This window comes from Cyprinodon variegatus, unplaced genomic scaffold (genome assembly GCF_000732505.1).
Source record: "Cyprinodon variegatus isolate N-32 unplaced genomic scaffold, C_variegatus-1.0 Scaffold370, whole genome shotgun sequence".
NCBI classification, from domain to species: domain Eukaryota; kingdom Metazoa; phylum Chordata; class Actinopteri; order Cyprinodontiformes; family Cyprinodontidae; genus Cyprinodon; species Cyprinodon variegatus.
In genome coordinates, this window is record NW_015150823.1 from 543,132 (window position 1) to 570,734 (window position 27,603).

The 27,603-nt window shown below is 40.1% G+C and overlaps 2 protein-coding genes across 2 annotated transcripts in view; both read left to right on the forward strand.

Annotated features, from left to right (window-relative positions):
* Positions 1–479: 479 nt before the first annotated feature.
* Positions 480–18,315, forward strand: hsd17b12 (hydroxysteroid (17-beta) dehydrogenase 12). Its single transcript, XM_015386530.1, has 11 exons — positions 480–745; positions 8,647–8,693; positions 9,337–9,412; positions 11,157–11,264; positions 12,506–12,570; positions 12,686–12,730; positions 13,100–13,134; positions 14,689–14,770; positions 15,153–15,218; positions 15,526–15,675; positions 17,071–18,315. Exons 1-11 carry the CDS (start codon positions 568–570, stop codon positions 17,209–17,211), a joined length of 993 nt encoding a protein of 330 aa, XP_015242016.1. The 5' UTR covers positions 480–567; the 3' UTR covers positions 17,212–18,315.
* Positions 18,316–19,921: 1,606 nt separating this feature from the next.
* Positions 19,922–27,603, forward strand: part of alkbh3 (alkB homolog 3, alpha-ketoglutarate-dependent dioxygenase) — a 14,319-nt gene continuing 6,637 nt past the window's right edge. The window contains exons 1-7 of the mRNA XM_015386503.1: positions 19,922–19,994; positions 20,882–20,967; positions 21,129–21,235; positions 21,318–21,352; positions 21,491–21,538; positions 22,893–22,996; positions 26,169–26,257. Coding sequence (XP_015241989.1) covers positions 20,892–20,967; positions 21,129–21,235; positions 21,318–21,352; positions 21,491–21,538; positions 22,893–22,996; positions 26,169–26,257 — 459 coding nt within the window. The 5' untranslated portion in view covers positions 19,922–19,994; positions 20,882–20,891. The remainder of the gene's footprint in view (positions 19,995–20,881; positions 20,968–21,128; positions 21,236–21,317; positions 21,353–21,490; positions 21,539–22,892; positions 22,997–26,168; positions 26,258–27,603) is intronic.

Below are 27,603 nucleotides of genomic sequence, written 5' to 3' on the forward strand. Positions count from 1 at the left end.
ATGCGCCCTCCGTGGGGCGGGTGGATGCGCACATTCCGCACCAATGAAGGCACCATTTCATTCATAAAGTGGTATGGGCAGTTTTTTTTTTTTCGAAAGCGTCGGTTCTGGTGGTTTCATAATTCTCACTGAAACTGTCTTACCTGTTCCCCCAACAGCCAATCAGAAACTCCGGATGAGAGCTGCCGTAATGTGCGTCCAATCACAGCGCGCTCCGATTCCGGCTCAGTCCCGCCCCCTACTTCATACAGAAAACCTAATGAATGGGGGGGAAGCTCCGGTTTTGACTGACATGAGAACTGACCAATGAGGTGAAGCGGACTGACAGAGGGACACCTGCTGCAGCCAGTCAGGAGCGGAGGTGGGCGTGGCTCTTCAAATCAGGCTAGACAACTGTTGGGGGGGTGAGGGGTGGGAGTGTGTGTGTGATGCTACAACCTCCTTATAAAGGGACTCTCTCTCACGTTGTGGCAGGGAAATTAGAGCACATTGCCTAAAATTGAGGTCTCCAGCGTTACCCACTCTGCTCCACGCACACACGCGCTGAGTCACCGAGAAGCTGCAGCCATGGACCTGGAGAGCGTGGATGAGCTGATCAGCTGGGCCGAGACGCCTCTGCTCTGGGTCGGTGGGTTTACCGTGGCCTTCCTGGTGCTGTGGCTGCTCTACAGGCTGATCACAGGCGTTAGGATATGGATCCTGGGGAACGGGCAGCTCCTCAGCCCAAAGCTGGGGAAATGGGCAGGTGAGTCTGCTTATAGCAGTGGGCTGTTTTTTCCACGCCGCCGCAGTTACATGGCGGCCAGAAGAATCTCTGTGGGGCTTAAACTTCACTTTAGACCCAGGAAAGGTGAATCCTGGTTGGGTTTGTCTGTGCGCCTTACTTCATGTTTGTGTTGCATAACAGGTTCAGGTAAGCAGGTAATTAACTCACAAGGCATTGGTCTTTATTTGCTCGATTACCTTTTTTCTCCTCCCTTTTGTTTCTCTAACCACCTGGCTCCCAATCAGCATTTTAACCCCCCATTGGAGCAGTGTGAGGGGAACTAGGCAATAGGTGGGGGCGGGAGGGGGAGCCCCACATTGGTGAGCCAGGAGCCAAAATTGCGCAGGCTATGCGCACTTTTCAGCCCGCAGTTTTAGCGTGGGGGTTCAGACTCTAACAGTAATAAATTTATACAAAGCTAAAGCGGCCTATAGCCTGTAATAAAACCTGACCCACATGTGGATCCTTTAAATGACACGTGTCAAATTAAAGTTGTCAATCTATCATTTTGACACGTGCTTCACTTCTATTCTTCACCTTATCCATCTTGATGAATGGTGCCGATAATTGATGGGACCAGGATGAATCCTTCATTGATTGTTGTAATCTCAGATCATCATGTCGTTGTCCCTCTTTGACCCACTTCCCCAGTCTCCTCCTCCCCGGTAAAGGCTGCAGCTCAGTCCGCTCTCCTCTGCATCCTGCCGGCTTCATTCAGACAGAAGCAGGCTGATGATCCTGGCTGGTTTTTACCCTCCATTCTCAGACTGATCACCACACAGTTCTGGTCGGAGCTGTGTGGTTTTCCTCCGATTGATCAATAATCTTTAATTGGTTCCATCAGGGGGGAGGGGGGGTGATAAATGTGTTAATGGCTTATCCCCCCCTCCCTGACTGACTGAATGCGGAGGAATGTCGCTGCACTGATGAATCACGCTTGATTATCGTCATCCATTGCCCTCTGATCACCTTCTTTCCATCGGTATTTCCAATCCCCCTTGTATTATTGCGTAGGAAGTGACTATTAATTGTGATGCCATTGCCCCCCCCCGCCCTACCTCTTTGTTTTTCGTGCATGATGGGAGGGGTGACTTTCAATCTGTTGGGGATTTAACCTCATCCTAACTTTTCCACGCATGCTGCTCCTTTGCGTAACTCTAAGTTGCATGCCACTCCCTGAAACCTGCGACTTCCACCAGTCTGACAGGTCTGAAGTTCGTCCCCGGTCACAACGGCTGAGGATGGCACTGGGTGAGCAGGTGTGGGGGGGTGGGGGAGGTGAGCTGTGCGCCATGGATGAGCTGTTCCTCTCAACAGGTTGGCCCTGATGCGCCTGTGTAGCCAGTTTAGGCGGTGGTGATTTTTCTTGCTTGGCACATTCACCGTGTGTGTGTGTGGGGTGGGGGGGGGGGGGGGGGGCGGCTGTAAATATCTATAGCGTTTAGTTTCAGCTTCATTCTTACTTGCTGCTCCAAATTCTCCATCTCCAGTTTTTAATGATTTAGTTTTATTCAAACCTTACTTTGGTCCTTCTGACCCTCAGATTACATCTACATTCTATTTTTCAGTCCAGACACAGTGCAGTTAATCCGATTTTTAAACCTGTCAGCTTTTCTTAAACTTATTTTTAGGCATTTGTGTTTCAAACTTACACAAGTAAGTAGTCATTGATCTGGTGCAAAATGAAAGGTTTGTTCTTTTATTGTATTTTTAAAGCAAAAAAAAACTCCTTATAAGTTTCAGCGTCGGGGTTATGGTGGTTTATTGCTGCCAGATATGACCATAATTTGGACTCTAAGTAAGTTTAATTTATTTAGCCACCTTAGTGTAGCAAACTTCAGTTATACATTACCCATCTAAACCTATAATATTATCAGTATCTCTACTGATCCTTGCCTTTTTGTTTTTCGATTGGGGAGCAAAATTTCAGGCGTTCAGCCGAATTATTTATTAAAATGTTTTTCCAGATTGAATCCAAATTAGTGGCTGTTATTAAATTTGCTTTGAGATATGACCGGCTTCCAAGCTGTGTGAAGTAAACTTCTAGTTCTTCTTTAATTCCTTCTGAATTATTTTAGCGAAATGTTGTATTCGGTCCTGTCCAGTCCTCCAACTGATCCTAAACAATATGTTAAACACAAGATACAGCAAAATCAAGTATTGTACTGTAAATCAAAAGTGTTCAACAAATAATTTAATTTCCACAGACATAAAAAGTGCTTTTATTTTTAACTAATGGAAAATTTGCTGACTTGGCTGATTAGACCGTAGTCATGGTAACAGGTATTTCAGGTTTAGAGTGTTTTGCCGTAACAAGGAATTTAACTTATCAGCAGTCTGTGGATTGAGTGAAGCTCTGCAGATCCGGGATTCCACCGGCTCTCCTGGGTTCTCTGTAGATGGCTGGGACTCCTAAGGGCAGAGTAGGAGGATTGCAGCATGAATCCAGTTTCTACAGCCCCTCTGCTGCACCATCAGCAGCTCCTCTTATGTTTGCCAACCAAAAGAACCCTTTTGCTAAAGCCAAATCCAAGGCATGGATTTCTTTTTTAAGGATTTTTTTGTAGTGTTTAATTTACATTTATTCTTTAAATGCAGTTTTCAGTTGAAGCATCATTCTTTTTTTATTGACTATGCACCTTCCTGGTCATATATGCAGTGCAGTGAGGGTTTGCCTCACTCCACTCCCTCCCTCAGGGTTACTCTCCGGTTTGCCGTATTATGTAAGCGGATGCCGGAGCCTGCTCTGTTACGTGCTTGTAAAACTCCATTATAGGGAAATGAATTTAGACTGAGATGTTTTTGTGGAGGGGAGGATAGGATGGGTTGTGGCTCTGTTTTCACCTCTAATTTCCTTTGACATTAGGTTATTCAGAAAATGTCTGTTATGTAAGGCGGATATAGCCATTCATCAGGGGAACACACTGACAAAGGCATGGGTTAGTCAGCTGTCTTTACTTGCATGCAGTTTCACACAGTCCTAAGCATTTGGACATTTTACCCTTTAGTATTTTTAATGAAAGGGCTCTAAATATTATTCTTTGAGGTCCATCAGCCCATGTCTCAATAGATGCATGGGTTCTCATTTATGCTTCCCCTGGTGCTGTATGTGTGGGTGGAGGGAAGGTGGGCTGCCGCTCATGTGATGAACACGCTCCGTCACACGTGTCGGAGGAATGGATGCTGGACAAAATGAATGGAAATTTAAACTTCTGTTTCCCTCCCTTAGTGTTTCATTTTTCTTCGTCTTTAGCCATCTGAGCCATCTTTGCCTGTTGGGGAATTGTCAAACTAGCTTTTTTTAGCACGTATAGGCAAGTTTAATTGGCTTCTGTAATGCTGGTGTTTCCCAGGGCTTTGACAGGCAAGCATAAACGGTTTTATTAAGTTTAGAGATGGCTCTTCCTTTTAAAAGCATTCTAGTTTTTCCATTTAATTCCCGACTATAATTTATTTCCAAAAAAGTTAAACAAACAATCCACTGGACTTTGTTTCTAAGTTTGAAGACGTTTCGCTTCCCATCCAGGAAGCTTTTTCATATAAAAATGTCAGAAATAGAGTTCAAGGTTTTATACCAACAAAACCTTGTCTTTGTCTGCTTCATTTTGCATGTTTTCCAAACAAAAACAAGGCTTATATGGGCTACTGTATAAAACATTGAATTGAAAAAGCTTCCTGAATGGGAAGTGAAACGTCTTCCAACTCTGAAACAAAGTCCAGTGGATTGTTGAAGTTTTTTTTTCAGATTGATTGACCTGGATGACTTAGAATCTTCACCAGCATATCTGACTATAATAGTTTGTTGCACAAATTCAATGCAGAACCTGAAGGGAACAAATCTGTATAAGAATTGTTCTTGTGAAAGACTTCAAGTTTATTTCTGCTGAAAATGTTTTCAGTATGTTGATGATTTTCCACTAACCATGAACCTTCTTGACAAACTAGATTAAAACTAGCCCACATTTTGACCTGTTGCACAACTATTCATTTGCCCTACTTGTTTCTATCTTTATGGCCATCAAGGGCATCAGCAAGAAGCCTCTGTCATGCCGTTTAGTCTTAAACCACATTTTATTAAGCGTGTATCAGTTTGTCTAAAGAAAATGTGGCAGGTTGGGTTTTAAGATCTTGTCGCCTGTCGAAAGACGCCAGTCCTTCTAGGATGTTCTTGGAGGAATGTTCTGTATGACGTGCTCTTATCGCATTGCATCACCCAAGTGGTGTGGAAATATTTGCAAGGCATACCTTTTGATAAACGTAAGGCAGAAAACGGTTTGTAATCTCTTGATGAAACTCTTTCAGAAATGAGTGAACTTTAAGACAAAAAACAATCTAGGGGGAAATTCAGGACAATCTTTGTGGACGAGATTCATTTATTGCTCTCTGTCTTAAAATAGAGCTTCTATCTTGAGAAGCTGTGCAGAGCATGTTGTGTTATTCCCTCTATCCGCTCACCCTCCCTTACCTCCTCCTTTGGCTTGATTTAGCTTTATTTTTGTCAGTCTTTACATCACCCATGTGACTTCCCAAATGATTGTTTGTGTGTGTTTAAATATGAAAAGTGAGAGATTCAGTTTCTTTTAATAAATTTTTTTAAATGGAATGGTTACAGCAGATTATGTAATGCAGACAAACGCAATTTGTTTGGCTTTACTAACGTGAGCCTTTTCCTCTCCTTCAGGTTGGCAGTGCTAATGTAGGCGTTGGTGCGTTAGCCAGAGGGTTTAGGATCCAGCATCCTCCTTGGTCATGTTGGTTGGGGATCTTATTGGTATTCAGGTGGTGCAGCAGGCAGCTCCCAGACGAGCAGGAGCAGGCGCTGCTATTTTTACTCCCCTAGCTGCTTTTTTTAGCCCCTTAGAATAGTGAGCAGGCTGCAGGCAGGGGCTGCTCCACTGTTGAGGGAGGGAGGGAGACTGAAAAGGCTGGGGGGGACATCAATGTCTCTGAATATGTTGTGCTGCACCAGGCACAGCTGAACTGCAGTGCAAATACGCCCCCATCAGGTCACCCGGAACGTTGCAGCAGATTGTCGCTTGCTGGTGTGGATGAAGTGAGGCAGCAGCTAGTCTCCTTACTCACACACACACTGCTGGGCCCCATCAACACTCATTGACCCTGCTCCCGTCAGTGATGCTGTCACTCACATGCGTATGTCCTCTTTGTTACGCTCAAGCTTTGTCACTGATGTCATGCATCTGGCACGTGAGGAGATATTTAATCCCAGGGGATGAAGGAAAGGCTTGTCTGAGGAATAATGAGTTGCAGATTTTGCTCCTTTTTCCAATTATTCAGTGAGGAAATCCTTAGGATATGAATGCAGCACAGACTCGATCAGATGCTGGTCAATATTTGAGAAAAATGCAACATGGTGACGGGGAGGGCGTGTAGTGTAGCCATTTGTGCTGGGCAAATAATTGCATTTGCAATTAAGTCACAATTAAATAATATGCAGTTTTAAAATTGGCAAAGATTTTTAATTACACTATATTTAACAAGAGTAAAACACTAAATTTCTCACTCCTAGCCTTTAGGTGGAGATTAAATGCTTGAAATGGGTTTTTTGCCCCACAGAAGAGAGATTTGCAGCTAGCAGCAGATCCATGCATGCAAGTATAAGTAAAGACATTTTCATACAACGGTTACAGTAAAGTCCTGCAACAATCGACTCTGGGTAAGCAGGCTTTCAAAAACCCAAAAGCCTGGAGGTGAAACGTCTATAAGCTTTGGGTTGTTCCAAAGGAAAATCAAAATAAAATCTCAGCTTGGTTTAAAAATAATCGCAATTTAGAATTTTGGGAAAATCGTTCAGCCCTAGTAGCCATACTCTGGTTCAACAGGAAGCTGGAATAATACAAATGCATCTCATATGGGTAGAAAATAAATTTAGCAATCAAATGATTTTCTTGTGCTGAACATTGTACCCTAAACTAAAAAAAATGTAGTTTTTACTGCAACTTCCCTGTACTGCTAATGTTATTTGACTTCAACTGGGGTGAAAGATGACAAATAGTTTCAGATTATCTTAGAATGTTGCATAGAGTTCCTTAAACATGTCCTCTGGCCTAAATTTCAAGTGACCGTGACGGCCTGTAGATAAATGCCACGTCTGTCTTGTTCCAACCTTTTTTTTTTTTTTACTGATTTTTGTTGATGGAATGATTATTTTAAGATAGAAACTTCTCCTACAAAGGAGGCACAGAGTGAAGCTCCTTGATTGGAAGTGCACACTTGGAAATTTACCAAGTGCATTCTTGAAATGTATAACATGTTTGACAGGAACATCCATCTGAGAGAAACGGATCAGCGAGGATCAGTTAGCCGTCGGAGAGCATTCCTGCATTACTTTATCTGCTTGTTACGCGCCTGCGTCTGAGGGTTCAGGCAGTCATGCATTCTTCTTTCATTCCTGCAAACGGGCAGCACTTTCTGCCTCTCATAGCCACCCCATCTATTAATGGTGGTTTTCCCATTTGGGAGGAATCTACTCGACATCTTAGGGAGTTTAGTTTGTTCTGTTCCATGAATGAGCAACATTTTGGAAACTGTCTTTCTCCTGTTGCATCCCGTTAAATATTTTGAGATGCTGCAGCCCATGAAACAAACTCTCTTCATGTCATGTCTGCAGACGTACCACCCTCTCTCTCCTCAGCCATTTTTTCTTTGCAGCAGCTGGAGCCTCCTCTCTGCCTCCTTCCCCTGTAGCTGCAGCCTCATCCAGCTTTGGTGCAACCCATGCCCATTGAGGCTTTTCTGCCATGGAGCGTTTCATTCTTAACATGGGGGGGGTTTAAAAATAACCAGGGATTCTCTCTCTTTCTTCCCAGCTTCACCCTGTGTGAGCCTTCCAAGCTTCTCTCCTTCATTCACTCTCTTCTCCTCATTGTACATCTCCTCCACTCTTTTGTTCTCTTGCTTCGCCCCAGTTCTATTTTTAGCCACCCCTAGGATCCCTCCCTACCCCTCTTCACCCTCCTTTCTCCCTCTCAATGTTCGTCATCACTCCCTCCTCTCTGCATCCCCCCCTCCTGTCATCTTTTTTCAGCCCTTTGCAGGAGAATGTCCTCTACGTGCATTAATCTTTTCATCTATTATATACATGTATGTTTGTAGGTGGAACTAACTCCATGATCATCACTGCATTGATCCTACATTTATTAGCCTCCCTTTCCCTCTGGTATTAGAGGGTTGATAGAAAGTAAATGTTTAAAATGTCCTCTTTTCCTTGGCAATATGAGTATTTGAACATAAGACAAAAGTCCGTTCTGCCACCGTCTGCTCAACTAATTTAATAAGACTGGTCACTTTATGTCATTATTTTTATATTTGCATAGGCATTAGTCTCTGGTTCTCATCTATTGTATTCCATACATATGAGGTCTAGATCTGTGCTGCCTTCCCTGTCAGCATTCTTACTTGAAGGAAAGATTTGTTGCTGTATAGCCTCCACTGTTCCTCGGTGAATAGCAGTTGCATTTTGTTGCAGGGCGTGTACAACTGATCATACCTCGACTGTCTTCTTGCACAGTAAAAACCTCTGGCTTAACTCCATCTCGAGGCGTTGACTAACTCAAGCGGCCAAACCTGAAGCGGCGGCGCCGTAACTTTCCAAACAAATTAGATTTGTTGGTGCCTAAGTGGAGGAAATTCCATAATCAGGGTTGGGTGTTTTTATGCGTTTTATCCCAGTGAAGCACGACAGGGTCCATTTCAGAAGTCCGACTGTATTTTCCCACTTTGACGCTGTGATTTCAATCAAAACCATTTGGGTCCCAGCATTGAGGCATTCAGTTACTCCTACTTGAACCCTGCAGTGAGCCTAGTAGCATAACTGGCCTTGACCTCTTATGACTTTATTCTTCTCCTCTGTTTCTCCCCAGTTGTGACAGGAGCCACTGATGGCATCGGGAAATCCTACGCGGAGGAGGTAAGTCCTGTACAATCTGACTCATGCACCTACATTATTTACCCAATGGGTCACAGTAGGGAAGAGAGTCTACAGTTCTATTTAGATTTAGCACACACATGTTTGGACTATTGTACTAAGGATATGTTGATCATGGTGGGGGGGCAACAAGTTGGTTGTTGAGTTCCACAAATGTCCCATTTTCTGGCACATGAAGGTTTTAGTTTTTCAGGTACCAATTATTTTTATATTTTAGCCATTTCTGGTAACATGCTCCTGCGCTGCAAAAATGATTTAATAGAAGCATGTTTTTTTTATTGACCTGTTCAAATGAAGGAAAAATACAATTTTAAGAAATTACTTTTTTTTAGATTATTTTTGAAAGTGTAACGTTTATGTTAAAAAAAAAAAACTCAATGTATATCAAAGAACATGCAGTTGGTTGGACTCTCCAGTTTTATTAGCATAGTCTCAATACTTGGCTTGGTAATCGCGCATTTGATTGCCATGAATGGTTTTCTACTGGTAAATTTCAGTGACCATACAAAAGTAAATCGTTGCCACGGCTGCACTGAACTTCCTTACCTTATGCACCATAATAAGCAGCCTGTATAGTTTGGAATGACAGGAAATTAAGGGTTTTTCTCTTCTAATGTTTTTGCAGTTGGCTCGTCGAGGGTTTGCCATGATGTTGATCAGTCGCTCCCAAGAAAAGTTGGATGACGTTGCCAGGTCGCTTGGTAAGTAAAACTGGTCGTCTGGCTTACAGTTCATGTTTCTTAGAGCTTATGAACATCTCTATAATTTCCTAGTTTCTCCCATTTTTAACAGGATATATTTAAGATTAAGATGATGGGAAGTCAGGATGAGCCGGTCTGGCAGTTTAAATCAGACTGGAAATAACCGTCAGTCTATTTAAACCAATTAGGCTTTCTAAGCTCTTCTACATGCGAAGGAGATTAAATTTACTAACTACCTCATGTTTGTGGTCATAAATGTGTCTAGAGGAAGTGTCGTGCTGCAGTCACTATAAGATGGTGTTTAAAAGAACATCTTTAGCTTCTTCTTTTGGCAGTTGAGCGTAAATGCCATGTTTGCATTCCTTTTCTAAAAAAAAAAATGTATATCCTCAGGTAGGCAAGGTTTCTACATCCAGCATGTTGCATAAGTAGCAGAGGATGAAGGCTGAAGCAAAGCAGGCTTTATTCAGCCTTCCTGTTCCTTCCTGGAAGTCATGCTCTCTCTCATTCATCTGCATTTGAAAATGCAGATGAATGAGAGAGAGGCCTTCCTCCTCAGGGCCTCTCCGTTTTCATTGTTAAACCCCTAATGTAGGGCCTCCTTCAGTGGCAGTCATTTAATGAAGGTGTCGCACATTTACTGACGGATACTTTTCCATTGGTTTAATTTTTATCGGTGCTTCTCTTCTAGGAAGCAAACTTCTTATGGAGCGGCTTACTTCACCTGAATAATATGGGCTAGGCTATATATCATTACATTTCTGTTGATCACACATGTAGAATGGTGAGGATAGGCAAACATGCAGTATTTAAAAGCTGCTTGTGTTCTTCCTTAGTTCAAAGTAATGTTCCTTTAATACTCTCCTATAAAGGTGGGGTTGCCTTGTGTCTGGTCCATCAGCAGGTTTAGGGTTAGGCCTGTCCCTCTGTTGGTGACCTCTACCACAGCTCTGCCCGTTTGGTTTTTTTCATTCGTTTCAGATATTTCCGAGAGTGCGATTTCCCTGTCGTGCTTTGACTCAACAGGGGGCTCATAGGTAGTCACGAGCAAGAAGCGACGAGCCAAACTCTGGTGCTCCTCCCTCACGATTAGTCTGGCAAACCCAGCCTGCCTGTAACCTGGCAACTCTGCCTGTCCCACCTACAATTCTACCTTTGTTCCTCTGTTATATTCCTAGCAGGCTCCTTTTTTCTTTCCGTTTGTTTTTGTCCTTGATTTCTTCTAATAACTTCCTGAAAGTGCCATCCAACTAGTCCCCCAGGGAGATTTCGGTTTCTGTCTGTTTTTATCATGCAGTAATGGGTACCAGTTCTGACAATCTGGGTTAGATTTAAATTTCAGAGGCTACTGTTGTAGCCCCACCCTCATTTTTCTGTTGAAGTTGTTTTGTAATTTAAAAACAGTCTTTGCTTTATATCATACATTTTTTTTTATATATTTTCGTGTTCCAAAATCTAAACTGAGCTTAAGGTCCAGATTGGTCTAAGTAACTCATCCTAACTGCATCAGGCATGTCCAAAATGAGCTGGAGGGTCAAAGAAGACCAGCACCCAGGTTTATTGGTGCACAGCGCCCTCTTCTGGAAATGGATCTGAAACCAGACTGTTCTGTTGGGTCTGAGGAAACTTGTAATAAAAGACCTTTAACATACAGCGTCTTTAACATTCTGCCTTTTCAGAAAATGTTTGTGTTTTATTATAATCCAACCTGAGAAAGTAATGAGCTGCTGTTTTCTTATCCCAGAGGAGCAGTTTAAAGTGGAGACCAGGACAATCGCTGTGGACTTTGGCAAACTGGATATTTATTCCAAAATTGAGGAAGGACTGGCTGAACTGGAGATTGGTGTTCTGGGTAGGAACTGATTACCTTTCTTTATGTTTTCCCGTATCGAGGAATACCCATAAAATTGTTGATGCACGTGTTGTTGGAAAATAAATTGTGAAGATAGACGAACTAAAATGATGGGATTTTTATTTAATCATTTTCACGACAGTGTTTTAAAAGAACAACACTTGTACTTTGAGTCTTCCTCTTTTAAAATGGATTTTACAAGCAAGTCTTACATCACATGTTGATTTTTAAACATTGGATTGTAGACTACTTTCCTACTCTAAATACAACTGATTTTGATTGGGAAGATGTTTATCCAACCTGTTCTGATCCAGAAAAGTCTAATTTAAATTTGTTTAAATGCAACAAAGCAAAGATCTCCTCCTGTTTTGGGTCTATTTAAATTGACAATGTTGTCTGTGTCTTTGCCAATAACGTGAAATTATTTAGAAATTCTCATTCGTCTTTTCAATGTTAATCTAATTCCTCTATAATACAAGTGTGTGTGTGTGTGTATATAATTCCTCTTGAATAGAAGGAATAGGCAGTCATGATTAAAACTCATCTTATTCTATTTTTCTTACGAATGGTCAGACCTCCAAACTTACATGATGGGAAAATCATTGAAAATCTAGAAAACATATGTCTATAAAAGTATAGCATTATAGAATAAGACCTGTAGGAACTCTGGCCTGTAGATAAAGATGAAAAGTTTTAAAACTTTTCATCTCTGCAAAGTTTTGGAAAACCTGAAATAAAATGTTTCCTGTGAAGCCAAACCCTGGTTTTTCTAAGAAACCTGCATTGCTTTATTCACCTGAAACTGTGGGAGGTCTGAAGTTAATATGGAACAACCTTTATTTTCTTTAGGCTTGTGTTCTGCTAATCCCACTTATTTGGATGTTTGATTCAAAAATAGAAAAAACAAATAAAAGCAGACCTTTTTAGAGAATTGGCTAATGTTTTGTATTGTTTTTCCTGCTGTTTTATCATGTAGCGAACACAGGACTGGTGTTTCTGTAGATGTTCTGATTCTTGAGTTCATGCCGTACTTAGAAGCTGAACGTTTACAGAACTCTTTGTTCTTTGTGTGATACCAGTTGTGCTCTACTGGTTGCAAGGTGTGGCTGTGTCTGCTCTTTGGTGAATCCATTCTCTAGCTTGTTGGCTTTTGCTGCCACCTTGTGGTGGTTGTCAGATTCTTTTAAAACTGTAGATTTAAGATTTCATTTATTACCTTTTTTTTTTTTCTTCTTCAACAGTTAACAATGTTGGCGTGTCGTACCCCTACCCTGAGTACTACCTTCATATTCCTGATCTGGAAAATGTGAGTAAATCTTTGCAAAGAGACATTTCCTGAACATTAGTTTCAAGGTTAAATTCAATCTGCAGAGTTATTTTTATTTTTTATATTAACTTTATCGTACCTTTTTGTTCTTCAGTTCATCACTAATACGATAAACGTCAACATGACCTCAGTCTGCCAGGTACGATTTTGCTCCATTCCCTTCGAATTCTTCAACTTGTACATAAATGTCATGAAGTCTGCATCTAATTCCTGTGGTTGCCTTTTACCTTCTGTACTTTCTTTGTCCTACTTTTTTTTTTTCCTCCCTGCTCTTCCCATCATGGTACCTGCAGTCTCTGTTGTTCCCAAAGCAACGGTGGACTACACCAACGCTGTCTGCGCTCGCCACCCACGCCACTTTTTTTCCCTACCCATCTATCTCACCTCGCTACTTTTAGTTCTGGTTGTTTTTGTGATTCCCTGGCACTGTCTGCCATTGTTTTTGTGTGTGTGTGTGTGTGTGTGTGTGTGTGGTTATAAATGACTGAGCAATGTCTTTGTTTTCTAGATGACCCGTCTAGTCCTGCCCAAAATGGTTGAGAGGTGAGTTGAGGTTTCCATGTTTTGCGACATGACTGCAGTCAAACATTAGTGTTGAATGACTGAGGAGCCTAAACCTCCCCAAATGCCTCTAAAAATAAACTCATATTTTTTTTTATTTTTCTTGTGAGAGGAATGCTTTTTATAAACCAGCAGCGTTTTGTCAGGTGGGATTAGAAATGAGCCTTTTTCCATCACCGCATCTCTTTCCTTCTCCTTTGTTCGTTGTGCTGACAAGCTTTCAATTCACACAAAGTGCTCTTCCCATTCGATTGGCTGCTCCATTCCCATGTGATATCCACCGACCAATGGCAGCTAAGGCACATTCGATCCCGTGTGAGGCTGTAGCATCTTCACTACATCACTGCAGCAACAGGCTGCCATGGCAACACACACAGCCACACTATCAAACAGCCTTCGCAGGATGAACTTTTTGGCTATTGTTGGGGAGCTAAGTGTCAGAATTAAAAAAGAAGTTTGCTTTTGAGGGAGAAAAGAACATTTGGAAATACTTTACATTCGTACTCTGCGTGGTTCCTACACTCTGGAAATATCTGGAGTATTGTGTAAAAGTCTTAAAGGGGATGTGTCGGGCTAAATTGATTTGTTTAAACCCTAAATAGAATTTGTTGTACATTTTAATTTGGTCTCTTCAGGTTCTGCATGGAGATTGATAGATGGATGGAAATGTATACACACACACACCCCAAAAGACCTTTCTTTTAAAACCTAATGTCAGTATTTGCTGCGGTACTACTAAATAAGACTCTGAACTGCATGCTGGACAACTTTGACTCATTTGAAGAGGGTGTAAATTGGGGCTGGACAATTCATTGCATTTGCAACATAAATGCTATTTAACAAAATGCAATTTTCAAATCGCAGAGGCGCTCTATTTGGTTAACATATTTAAAAAGAGTAGATGGCAAAATTTATCCCATCACTTTAGCTGGCAGTAAAATGCTTAAAGAAGATATGCAACCACACAGACGGGAAGAGAGAGACGAAGCTGGGGTGCAAATTCCTGCATGGAAGTAGAGCTCAACACTATTTGAACAAAGGTTGCAGTAAAGTCCTGCAACAAAGGAAGCTGGACAAGCAAACCTTCCATGTCATGAAAAAACTGAAACTCTGTATAGAAACATTTACATGATTTTGGTTAAAGCAATGGGGAAAAAATCAAAATATCGGTTTAAATTTATGGCAATTTTTCATTTTTGGTGAAATCGTTCAGCTCTAGTGTAAATGCAGTAAAACACCATTAAGATGAATTCATTTGAAGGTGTGATCTTAATTTTCTTATTGTCATAATTCTTTTTGGGCAGACTCTGGAGTTAACAGATTTGTCCTACAGCCTGACATATTTAAATCAATTTTGGAACAAATAGTTTTTACATCAGTAAATTTCATCATTTGCATTTAAAAATCACGCTGAAACAGGTTTAAGATGTAATATGGAAGAATTTTGAACCCATCGTCTGAAAGTTAATTTGTTCCTCAATATTGTACATCCTGATCTTCCTTTGCTCAATATATACTTTTCATCCTTTCTTGCAGATCCAAAGGAGTCATCCTCAACATCTCCTCTGCCAGTGGCATGTATCCTGTCCCTCTGCTTACAGTCTACTCTGCAACTAAGGTATGTGCTTCATTCTTTCAAGCATATCCTCTCGCAAAGATGTGTGAAAGTCTCTAAAATCCTCTTGTGCTGCAGTAGCAGGATGTCAAACTGAAAGAAACGCAAAATTCAGCATTGATTTAGATGGTAGGGGAAAATGCAAGACCCATTGGATTATTTTTGCATTTACAATAAACCTCAGATTAACGTGCAGCAATCCTTAATGATGGCTCTACAGGGTTGTGCTGGATGGTAACAATGGAACAGGTTTAGGTTCATTGATCCCCACAGGACTTTTAGCTTCCATGGATGCAAGTGAATCTGGCCTCTGTAGGCTTAAAAAAAAACATTAAAGCCCCCTGTTAGTTTTTCTGATGGTGATGAAAATAATTTCTGCTTACAGGCCTTTGTGGACTTTTTCTCCCGTGGCCTACATGAGGAGTACAGACGGCAGGGCATCATCATTCAGGTTGGTATGAACCACAACTGCTAAAACTAGATCTATACTTCAGTTTGCTGCATTATTTTTTTTTTTAAACCTTGCAACATGCTCAGAGATTTTGGTTGTTATGTTAAATCAGGATTAAAACTGGTAGAGACGCATAATGGTAGTATGAAAGAATTTTACTTTGAGTGTGGAAATTTAAAATTATTACATTGATTATTTCTTTACTGTGGTAAACTCCTGCCACCTTGTGGCTAACGTGTTCCTAAGCCCTTTAGTGAAATAAGATATTTCAAGCTCAAAGTGATTAAATCATTTTTCATTTTTTTAGAGTGTGCTCCCCTTCTTTGTGGCAACCAAAATGACCCGCATCAGGAAGCCCACCCTGGATAAGCCCACCCCAGAGCGCTACGTAGCAGCTGAGCTCAACACTGTGGGTCTGCAGAGCCAGACCAACGGATATTTCCCTCACGCTGTCATGGTAAGGAAAAGGAAACCGTAAAGCACAGATTGTTGAGCTGAATACAGTTAAAGTTAAAATTTCAATATTATTAGTTACCTTAGATATTTGGTTTATAGAGGTTTCTAACATTGTTGGTGCACAGGTTCCTTCTGCTTGTTGTTGGCATTAATGTCATAATTTTTGGACTTGTGGTTGGTTTAGAAAATGCTTTTTCCCTGAGATGGAAAATTCGATCTAAAAACTTGGCTTTTTTTTTTTTTTTTTTCCTATAATCAGAGCAAAGCATTTGATTAAAAGCTGCTCGTACTTAGAGACTTTGTGTCAGAGATGGCAGTTATCCATCAGCCCCCCAACTGGCTAGTATTGCCATTTGCCCCAAGTTCCTGGGGGCCCCATAAAACTGTTTACATGTATAGTTAATCCAACTATTCCTTATTTGTGCACATTATGTTTTTGATAAAAAATCCTTTGGCTAAAAAAACACTTATGTGTCTCAGCCCCCAAACAGACAGCAGCAAACCATTTGAAAACAAATGATGCGAAGAGCAGTGTTGCCAACTTAGCGCTTTAGTCGCTATATTTGGCAACATTTCAGACCCCTCTAGCACTCTGAATTCAAAAAAGCGCATAGCGACTTTTTTTTCTGCTACTGGAGACTTTGGAGACAACATCTAAAAGCAGCGAACTCTGCTCTCCAGAGCAAGTAGATTGGTAACCCCGCCTCCTGCTCTCCTCTATCTTGTCTGCTGTCATGATTCATGCAGCTATTATTTCATCCAAATGAAAAATGGAGAACAGATAAGCAGATCATGGCTTGTCTACAGTGAAAAGAAGGACTGGGTTATTTACTTTGGCCTTTTTGGAAACACAGGAAGGAGCAATCAGCTAAGTGAGCTTAGTGCTTGGAAAAAATCTTTCATTCCTTTAGAGACAGCATGAAAAGTCACCTGAGTACAAAACATAGAGAGGAAAACAAGAAGAGAGAACAGATAATGAATGTCTATTCTATTAACATTTCTCTATCTATAGAATGGGTTGTTTTTATGTGTTCTCAATTCAGAGGGCCCCCTGCCTGTCTTTGCCCAGGGCCCCAAATTTCCTAAATCCACTCCTGGATTAAACAATTACACTCCTAGTATTTGGGTAGGATGTTTTGGATAGAGAGGTGTGCCAACACTACTGTGATGGGCAATGAAAACTGAATTCCAGAAGCTTCCATTCTTGCCCCTTTTTTTTGGAGCTTTTAAACATGGATTTTGTGCAGCTTTTCCAATTTGCCAAAAATCTTGATCAACTATTTTAGTTTCTCAATCGACGCCCTGAAACATCTTTAAATGAAACATCATGCCATTTTCATGAAAGGTTGCAGTTTGCCGTTAAGTGCCGGTGTTGATGTCCGCCTTTTGATTGCAGGGTTGGGTGACCACCAGGCTGGTACCAAGCAGCATCGTCATCTTCCTGGGCGCCAGAATGAACCGCCTTCAGCGCACAGGTTACCTGAGGAGGAGGAAGCTGCGGGAGCAAAAAAACGGAGCCAGTTTGAAAACTGAATAAGATGGACAACGATGCAGCTGGCGACCATGATGTGCTTGAGGAAGTATGTTGGTGCGATTCGACCCATGGAAGCTGCCTTAAAATCGAACCTATTGTGCCTGATGAGTAAACCTTCACAGCAGACATAAAGCTGCACAGTCTACCCCTGATGTCTGTCTGGGTAGATGTAGCCAAAGAATTCAGGAACTTGTGATAAAAGTGCTGGTTTTGATGAATGGTGCCAATCTTTGTTTTGTTTTTTTTGTTGTGTTTTTTTCACTGACACTATTGGTGGGAATAATGATGCAAAAACAATGACCAAACCCTGCTGTAGTAGACAGTGAAAACGGTGATGGGCATCTTTTTTATATCAAATTATTTATTGTATATTTGTAAGACGTATATATGCAAACACAGAATCTGCAACACTTGCTTAGACCCTAGTTCTCTTTACTTATGTGAGATATTTGAAAATGGCGGTTTCTGTTTTTATCAGACCAGTTTATTTGCCTCCATGTGCTAATTGTTTTTTTTTTTTGTTTTTTTTTCTCGTGGGTCTTTTTGTTTTACAATTTATTTAAAATGTGACACTTTAGTGGGTTGTAGTTACATTAATGTCTCTTGTTCTGAGGTCAAGTCTATCAAATCTTTTTCCTTTCCCTGTAATATTTCCAGAGACGGTTGGATTCAGTGACGGGGTGGTTTGATTTATTGAGGCAGGATCTTAACTGTCAAAGTGAACGATGCGAAGCAGTTTTCCCTCCTAATTACGTCGTTCTTGGTCATTTTCCTCCCAATGTATTTGAATGACTCTGATGTTGACAGACCGTGCTGTTAAATGTGAAGCCAGGATTTCATTGGTTTTAGTTTTATTCTCAACAATCTTGGGTTGTCGCATCATTACTTTTTCAACCTCGTTTTTTACGACTGTTAGATTAGTTCAGATGCCGCCAAAGACGCCGTTTCAAAACGAAACGATTCAAGACCTTTTTTATACTTGACACCTGTTACAATACCCCATATGATGTGGTCTGACTGGACCTTAATGTTTTGTTTTTTTTGTGAATGTTTTTTGTTAATTCATAGTCTTTTTAAATGCTTGAAAATAAAATGTTATACATGTGAAATGGACTGTTTACATTCATTCTCCTCTTGAAGACCTTTATAATTGTTTTGGCAGAGGAAGCTCTGCTTTTCTTTGAGGGTGAGCATATTTAAATAGAAAATAATTTTCTGTTTAATATTTAACAAAAGTTTCTCCTCAGAGGGCAAATTGTATGTCTCCTATGATGCTGGGGACTAATCCTGTTCTTTGCCATAAGATATGAGCTAAATCAAAAAGTTATGTATCAAGAGAATAGTGTTATAATTTATTTTGATTTTCAAAGTAAAAATAATGCATTCTACAAGCGCTGATGAGCATTGATAACCATGCTACAATATTGGTCAACATAATTTCTAAAGGTGGTATTACCCCTTCCTACAATTCATATTGGCTGATTCGGTGTTTCATATCTGTTCTTCAGGTTGGAGTTTTTTCTTTTTTAATTAAAGTTGCTTTTAAAATTATAAAGCACTTAGAAAAAATATATTGTGCATTATTGATGTCACCTGAGCATCTAAACATTTTTACCAGTTCAAATATTACATTTATGCTTATACAATTTAAACCAAAGTACAGTGCATAGGATACCCAAGTGGGCACTGTTTAGACTGAAGCACCAAACACTAAAGCATTTGGTCTTTATTTAGCGTCCTCCATGTTTAATGAACCAGATTAAGCTGAAATGAGATTCAGGCATCTAGATTGGTTCCTTCAAATAAATCTGTAGTTTACAGAGAGATTACAATATTGGTCAGCTAACGGGTGCAAAATACAGATAATCTATGTAACTGAACAATGAAGATGGCAGTTTGTTAAGGGAACTGTGGGACTTCACACAAACTGGATTTTTTTTTTTTTTTTCCTAAAACTTTCGAACAGACAGGAAACTGGCCTGGGAGGCTGTGACGATTCAGGCAAGTGCAGTGTTGGATATAATACAGTGTTTTGTACTTAATAAAAATCACGTTCGGTGACATTAAACTGTAGGGCAAAATTCACACAAACTATTCCTCTTCCTTAAAAGAAAAGAGTAGCTTCACTAAAAGAATCAAATTCAAACATGAAAAAATAAAGGCATGAATAAACATAAAATTGGACACATGACTTTGCATTGAAACTAAAACATGTTTTCCTAGAGCTTTGTTTAAGACATGAAAAATTAACTTTTTTTTTAATAAAGCAGAGCATTTTTCAAACTTTTGCTGTATTTGATTTATTTTATAAAAATGTAAACTAATTTTAAAACTGTTGATAAGAACTGGACCAGAGGACAATAGATTAAAATCTTCAATCTAAAAAATGTACTATATGCAATATGGGGATAAGGGTTGTGTTTTGTTTTCTAAAAGGTTATGCTTCTAAATTGTAATATAAATATATTATTGTAATATATATATATATATAATCTTATATAGCAATATATTCATGACATGACAGTTTGCATTGGTTATAACATTGATTTAGCCTAATGTATTGTGGAAACATTGCATAGTTACTTTAATTCAGCTCGATAGTTCATTTTCATTTTTTATTTAAAAGTATTTTTTTTATAGAAATAAAAATCATAGCGGTACATAGGAACCATTATTTATCTCCATAGTTTGTAGGGGACCTAGTTTTCGGTAACACAGAAGCAATGGCTGTTTTGCAAGCCTTTCTTGACTCTCCTGTGGCCCCATACTTCTTAGCTGCCATTTAGGTGATTATTTGAAAGCTTTTGTTTTGTTTCGGAACACTGAAAGCTTTTGTTTTGTTCTCATTAGTGGGTGGTATATTTGTCACATTTGTTGATTTGTAACGTTAAAATATTGACGTATTTTCGCATAGATCTACTGCGGGTTTCTAGATATGTCAGGTTACATTTCTTCTAGCGGCATTTGACTGAAAGCCTTAACTGAACCATGGATTTTTTTATTCCATATTTTAAAGATAATTATTTTATGAATTTTCATACGTTTTTTTTTTTTTAGCTTTACGTGACGTCAATCTACTTATTTAAATTATTCATAAACATTCTTTTAAAAGTATCTCCAGATCCAGTTTGGAATTTATAGATGCATCATGCTCTGTTTTTCTTTTTTAAAACAGTAAAAAAAAAAAAAATAATAAAAAAAATGAATAAATAAAAACGAGAACAGAAGTCACTTAGTTACTTAGGATGAGCAGAATATAAATAAATCTAAATATTTGCTCATTTTACGGGAATCAATAGGATGGAAGCATTCAAATAAGAATAGGAACAGATTTATAAACTGATTAGTTTGTTAATACAGCCAATGCAAGTCTCTCTATAAAGCATAATTCAGTACAAAGACAACTGAAAGTGCTTTACTTGAATTATATAATAAAATAGAAGCAAGTAAAGATAAACGCATGATAAAACGGGTAGTAAAACAAATAAAAGAGTTGGAACACAACCGTAAACTAATGATTCCTGGTTAACAGTTGTTTTTCAACAGTAGGAAGAGACACTGACCTTGCAAACACTTCTTATGTCCTGCAGGAATGATGTATTGCTTTAGTTTGACAAATAATTTACTTTTTGAGAAATCTGCTCTTTTGGTTGTTGTTGTTGTCCTGGTGCAGAGTGGATGTGATGTCAGATAAGCGTCAGCGTGCAAGAGTCCAGGGTTCCTGGGCCAGACAGCTGCCCAAACCCTCCAGTCAAACAGGTAGATTCAAGGAGAATCATTGCCTGCAGCCTATCAAATGATTCAGTTTTTTCTAGATAAAAATGCATGTTTTACTGCTTTCAGAAAACATCTAGTTAGCAGAGATGGATTTGTGGTTTCTGTTTTCTTTTTCCTTCATTTTTTCATCTCCTCCTCAATAGTTGGCATCCTAAACAATCAGCCCACAAATGCTAACACAGCCTCTGGAACGTGGAGATTTGGAAACCAAAAACCATCTAAAGCATTTGAATTTCACCAGCCAACCAAGGTAAACCAGAGAATGTAAAATGTGCTGCTTTTCAAATACATTTAAGGATGCTATTAAACCTTTGCGGCGTCATTCCCTGCAGCCAGTAAGAGAAATCCCACCAGAGAGGGTGATAGAGTAAGTTCATCTATGGCTGGTCGTCAAAACTTTGGTTTCAAAGTATCTATTTGATGCTTTTCTTACATTGAAACCCTTGTAAGATTTCCATTCTTTTCACCAAATGTAAGTAAATATGACTATTTTATTTTTCAACAGACATTCGGGTGATTATGAAATAAGTTCTGGGCCGTCTGGTGTGTCTCGGTGAGTACAGGGTGGTGACAGGAGATTTGTCTCAGGTGGATGTTTGATGGAAACACAAATTAAATTGAAGTTAAAAGACAGTAATATTTCTTCCCACTAGATGGCAGTCTTCATCTGGTTTGTAGCTCAAAATCCCATTTCATATTTCTGCAAATATGGGAGCAATTCTAGGAAGAGAATCCAGGCAGTTCGCAGGTTAATAGATAAAAGTAAGGCTGGAAATAATGACTATCTTGCAGATCGACAAATCTGCTGATTATTTTTTTTGATTAAATCGATTAATAATCAGATTACCAAGGATTCTTTGAAGAAGACAATTTGAAATTGAAATTAAATCCGGTGAAACTCAAACTTTTAGAGTTCTTGAGATTTTTTTTAAATGTTTAATGCAAAATATTTACATATATTCTTTTACAATCTTGGTATAATTCCTGCTCCAAGTGGGTCACTCTGTCAGCTAAAGGCATGTTTAAGAGTCTCTAGACTCCAGTCATGATTAACCGATTACTAAATTAGTTTCAGATTAATTCAATAATCGATTAATCACCATTATTTGTTTCAGCCCTAGATAAAAGTCAAAGTAAACTGCTGGTGAAGATTCTCAGTCATCCAGGTCATAGTCGTTCCAAAAAAAAAAAGAAAATTAAAAACAATCTGCTGGACTTTGTTTCCAAGTTTGAAGATGTTTCTCTTCCCATGCAGAAAGCTTTTTCAATTCGAAATGAATTGAAAAAGCTTCCTGGATGGGCAACAAAGTCCAGTGGATTGTTTTTTAATTTTCTTTTTTTTGGAAGTCAAAGTGAAACCAAGAATAACTAGTTCATGCAATCTATATTCTGAAGTCAGTGAGTTTTAGACTGTGTTGTCTGGATCCATTAATAAGAGCAGTTTTAAATGAATGAAAGGAGAAGGAAAATCTGAACCTGTTGATTAAAGATGTGCAGCCTTATATCCCCTGTTGGGAATGAAAAAATCCACCAACCAAATCTTAAATCTGCTGCAGAAATCTGCTCGGCATGTAACTGCTGTACCCTTTGATTAACCCCCCAGCATCTCTGAACGTTCCAGTTGAAACTACTCAGGTTTCTAAGCAAAACAGAGGAAGATACGACGCCTGGATGAGATTTAGTTGATTCCATAAACTCCTAAATCATCAGGAGGCTTCTTTCAGCTTTTTCTCCCAAGTTGTAGACTAGTTTACACAACAGTTAGTTCACTGTTTACCTTCCCTGTTTGAACACTAAGCAGTGACTTTATCTGTTTTGAAATGTTTGGTTTATTACTGTTATAAAAACAAACATCAATTCATTTTCTTAGCTGTTTATTTAGTCTTGTGTTTTTCGGACCCATCCAGGCTGCGGCTGAGGCCTGGCTTTCTCACAGCAGAAGAGGCTGACTGGATGTTCAGTAAGCTGCTGGCTGAGCTGCCCTGGTCCCAGAAGACTAACTACAGGCTGGGTGGGTACCGACAATAACTGATAATATCTGATCATATCTGATAAGCTGCTGGGCAGCCAATACATGTATTAGTTTCACTCTGCTTTGGTTATTTCATGGTTCATGGATCTGATGAAGTAATATGTTTTTAAAAAGTATTCATACTTCTCTACAAACCTTTGTGTATTTTAATGGAAACTCATGTGAAGAGACAAAAAGAAATGGAGTTGGAAGCATGTTTGAAATATTTTTATGATTCAATGTCTGGAAAACAGATCGGCGTGCTTCCGTACTCTGGTTTAAAACTTCCTAAAAACCATCTTCAAAGCATTTACAGCTGCAGGATGAAACTTCTCATCCAGCTGAGTCAGCTTCCCCCTCCCCCATATCATGATGCTGCCACCGCCGTATCTCACAGTAGAGACAGCTTGCTCAGGCTGGAGTTCAGTGTCAGTTTCTGGAACAAAACAACTTTTAAATCTAATATTTAATCATTGGCCTCATGCTGCTGGTGTCTCCTTCACAGATCCTTGCAAACTGCATCATGGGATTCTTCTGGCTTTTCTCCAAAAATTATTTTTCTTGCTTTTCTTCTTGAACATCTGTGGCTCCTCCAGGGTTTCCTTGGTGTGTCTTGGTAGCTCCCTACAGGAGCAGCGATGCGCCTGAGGTCTGCATAAAAAGATTTCTTTGATCGTGGATTCACAGTATTAACCTAACTGCTTTTTACTGCCCGCCCCAAAAAAAAATAAAGAAAAAGAAAGAAAGAAGGTTTGCAGTCGCAGCAGATTCAGTTCGTTGGCCATGGGCGTGAAGGCAGGGAGGATCCATCACCCTCACCTTCTGGCTCACCCTATGATGGGGATGAAGTATGGAGGAGAACTGACGGTTTCCTCCTGTGAACCCCCTTTATACCAAAACGCTGCCAATACGCCATTATACAGTAGCTGGAAGTTAGAAACACGTTCAGCGCTAATCTGAAACACATCAGATACGTTAGTATGGGTTGGAGAGAAGTCCTTGATAAGTTATGCACAAGTTACTCAGAGGTTTAGGATAAGCTAGATGCAACGACTGATGAGGAACTGACACTGAACGTATGTCAACCATCAGAGAACTGACCTGGAACTGATGGCTCATGTATGACATGCCAGAATTTTTCGCATGGAAAATCTGGCAAAAGCGTTGGCAAACGTTGGATAAGTTTTGGGTATGTTTTGTACAAAATATGAGCATCCTAAAGTACGCTGAAACATGAAACACGCTGGCATACGGCGATTACGGCCTGACCTATGCCAGTGTGTGCCATACGTGGGCCATAAGTTCCAGGTAAATTATCTGATCGTTGACATGCGTTAAGCTTAAGTTACTCATAAGTTGTGGCGTCTAGCTCAGTCATCCCCAACCTCGATCCTCAAGGCCCGCTGTCCTGCAGGTTTTAGAGGTTTCCCTTCTCCAACACAGCTGATTTTAATTGAAAGCTGATTAACAGGCTTTTGGTCTACTGCAATCATCATAATCAGCTGTGCTAAAGCAGGGAAACCTCTAAAACCTGCAGGACAGCGGGCCTCCAGGACAGAGGTTGGGGATGCCTGGTCTAGCTTATCCCAAACCTCTGAGTAACTTCTCCTCCAGGCTGCATCCCCAGGCATACGCTGGTCTAAATCGTCAAGGTGACAGGGGCTTGATGCAGAAAAATGAAATTTCTTATTCATATTTTTCAATTAAACCTTTTCCTAAGTTTTGATTTCCTAACAGCTAAAGTAAGAGAACATATTCACAAAGGGGTTACCCAAACACTCAGACATCTCAGTGGTTAATTAAAAAAATCCACCAGTTTTTCAAGTTTCCCTAAATTGCACCCTGATTTTCTTTATAAATTAATTGACCTTATTCTAATCTGAGGGTTAACTTTTTTTAATGGCTACCATCATGATCCGACACATGGATGTATCTGCTGATTCGTTAATCCGTTCCTCATTTCCAGAAGCTGCATGAAATGATCTTTTTCCCCACAACCCTGACCTGCTAGACATGAACCTTAGTTACCATCATTCTGTTCGTTCTAACAAATTTCTCAGAACTTCTGAGGTTCTGCTAAGAAAGAACTGCAGACAAATCAAGCCGCTTTGTTCCTTTAGGGACTTCTGAAGGTTTTATTAAGAGGTATCACAATAAATGGGGGCTGAACAAAAATACACATCACAGATAAACGGAAGTTTGAAGCTGCGACTTGGAGAAATGTGAAATAGTTTCCACTGTATTCACATCTAGGAGGTCAAACCATAAACCCAGAACTGTCCCTTTTCCTACCGTCTGCCTTCTCTTCCAGCTGGCTCTCATCCATCTGATGTGCTAATCTGCGACAGCGCTGCAGCAGACACTTTGTAATCCTCTTTCACTCACTGGAGTTTGTCAACAAAGTACTTAGTGTTTGACAGAAGGAACAGCTGAGAGCTGCCCATGCTTTGTTTTCCAGATTGTTTTAATGCACTTATTTCCTTTTTATAATCCATTTGGTCTCAGGAGTCTGAATTTAGAGAATGGGACCTTTTTTCCTTCTGCTAACATCTTTTTATGGAAGAAAAGAAGCTTGTTAAATGGTTCCACAGTTAGAAATGTTTGCTCCGAGGTTCCAGGAATAGTTCAGTCCCAGTAGAAATGATGGCTTGTCAGGGAGTTTGTTTTGGTCGACTGTGTTTCTGTACCCGAGGATTGGCCAAAAAAAGCAGAAAAAACAGAATAGCTACTTGGGAGGGAGGCACACAGACCCAAAGATGACAACAGAATAAGGGTCCAGTTGGAAACAGATGTTCTCCCCACGTTTGGCTGGAGCAACTGTTTGGTGGCGAAATATTTCCCCGTTAAAAAAAACATTAGAACCAGTTTCTTCATGTTCTTTTCTGCTTAAAATGTTAATTGTTTATTTCCTGATATTGGCTTTTATTTTGGAGTAAAACTGTCAAAATGAATCCAACCTGTAAATATGTCACTGATACAGTTTTGGGGTTTATTGCCTTTTTTTATTGATGTTTTAGCTCCAATAAGATTTAGACTTGAAAGTTGTCTAAGTCAATAAAGATATTTGCTGAAACCTTCCTTTTATTTTGTAATTAAAATTTTTTTTAATGCTTGCTTTTTTTTTCTTCTTTTTTTTTTTAGCAGTTGCTAATATTGCTGTTTTTTTGTCCAGGTGAGGCATATGAAGAGCCAAGGCTGACCTGCTGGTACGGAGAGCTGCCGTATACCTACGCCCGCTCCACCATGGCCGCCAACCCACAGGTACCTCCATCTTTATTTTAAGCAGGGGAAAGACTGTGATTTTTTTAAAATTGTTGCATGAAGCTACGGATCACATTGTGTGACGAAACCACAGGGATTCGTCGTACAATTTGAGTTCACAGCTCTTGATGCATGTGCGGCCCGACACTGTGATGCGATCTACCTGCTCACACTGTACGTCTAAAAACCAGGTGGGACTCAGCTCCGCAGTGAGATGGCGCTACTCTGACTCGTCTATCCGGAAGCCAAACGAGTAGAAGAGGAATATGAAGCTCACTAGAGTGAAACGCGCTGCCTTGGAAATTAGCGCAATTTTGTGCTGAAAGCCCTAAAAAGAAAAGGCCATGACATATTTGGACAAAGACATGGCTGAGCAAACAGGACTACTACGGTCAGAAAGAACTCCATTTCACTCATTGCATCCCTGCCATGCTTCTGGGTTTTCAACCTAGAGGAAGAAGAAGAATCCTTGTTTGCGAACTGAGCGATCTGCCGACGACCACCTTACGATGGCCGATTGAACCTCAAACATGTTTGCTTTTCTCCCGACCTTACGATTCCTGATCAGGAGGTGGTCGTGAAAGGTTGATCGTCCCTCGTTACCCCCTGTACACTACACCACGCACGGTGCACGATCAGGCTGAAAGTCAGCCTGACTGGAAAGTCACCCTGAAAAGGGCAAAAAAATCACACAGTGTACGCCCGGCTTAACTGGATCTGATTGAGGAAGGCTAAATGTCTAAAATCTATGAAAATGGAAAAAAGATGTTGTTTTTTGTTTGTTTTAATATGGTTTGCAGGAACTCAAACAAACAGGTTTCCAATCCTGTAAAGATTTGTATAATGAATAAATCTAAACAATAAATGTAAACCTTTCTGTAAATGAACATTTGTGGCATATACTGCAGCACAAGTTTCAGCGTGGTGCGGTGCCAGGCAGGTGGCTGTTGGAAACAAAGCAGCGGCTGTGTCTCGGGCTATGGGGATAAAAAGCAAGATGTGTGATGAGAACAGAGGATTAAAAGAAGAATGGAGCGAATCATTTGCTTTCATTACCGATGAGGATGGATTGCCTGCATGTTTGCTTTTAATGAGAAGTTGTCAGCTAATAAAAAGAGTCATTTGGAAAGGCATTTCCAGGGAAGGCATGCTAAATACGCTGCCGACCACAAAGTTGGGAATTAGAGAAAAAGTGCAATTGCAGAACTTCTGGAGAAATTAGAGGATAGAGTCCCTCCATCATGGACAGCACCTTCCACCTTCTAAACCAGACTGTAGAGGAGCTGAGCAGCTCCTTTAGTCAAAGACTTTTGCATCCTGTTTGTAAAAAGGAGCGCTACTGCAGG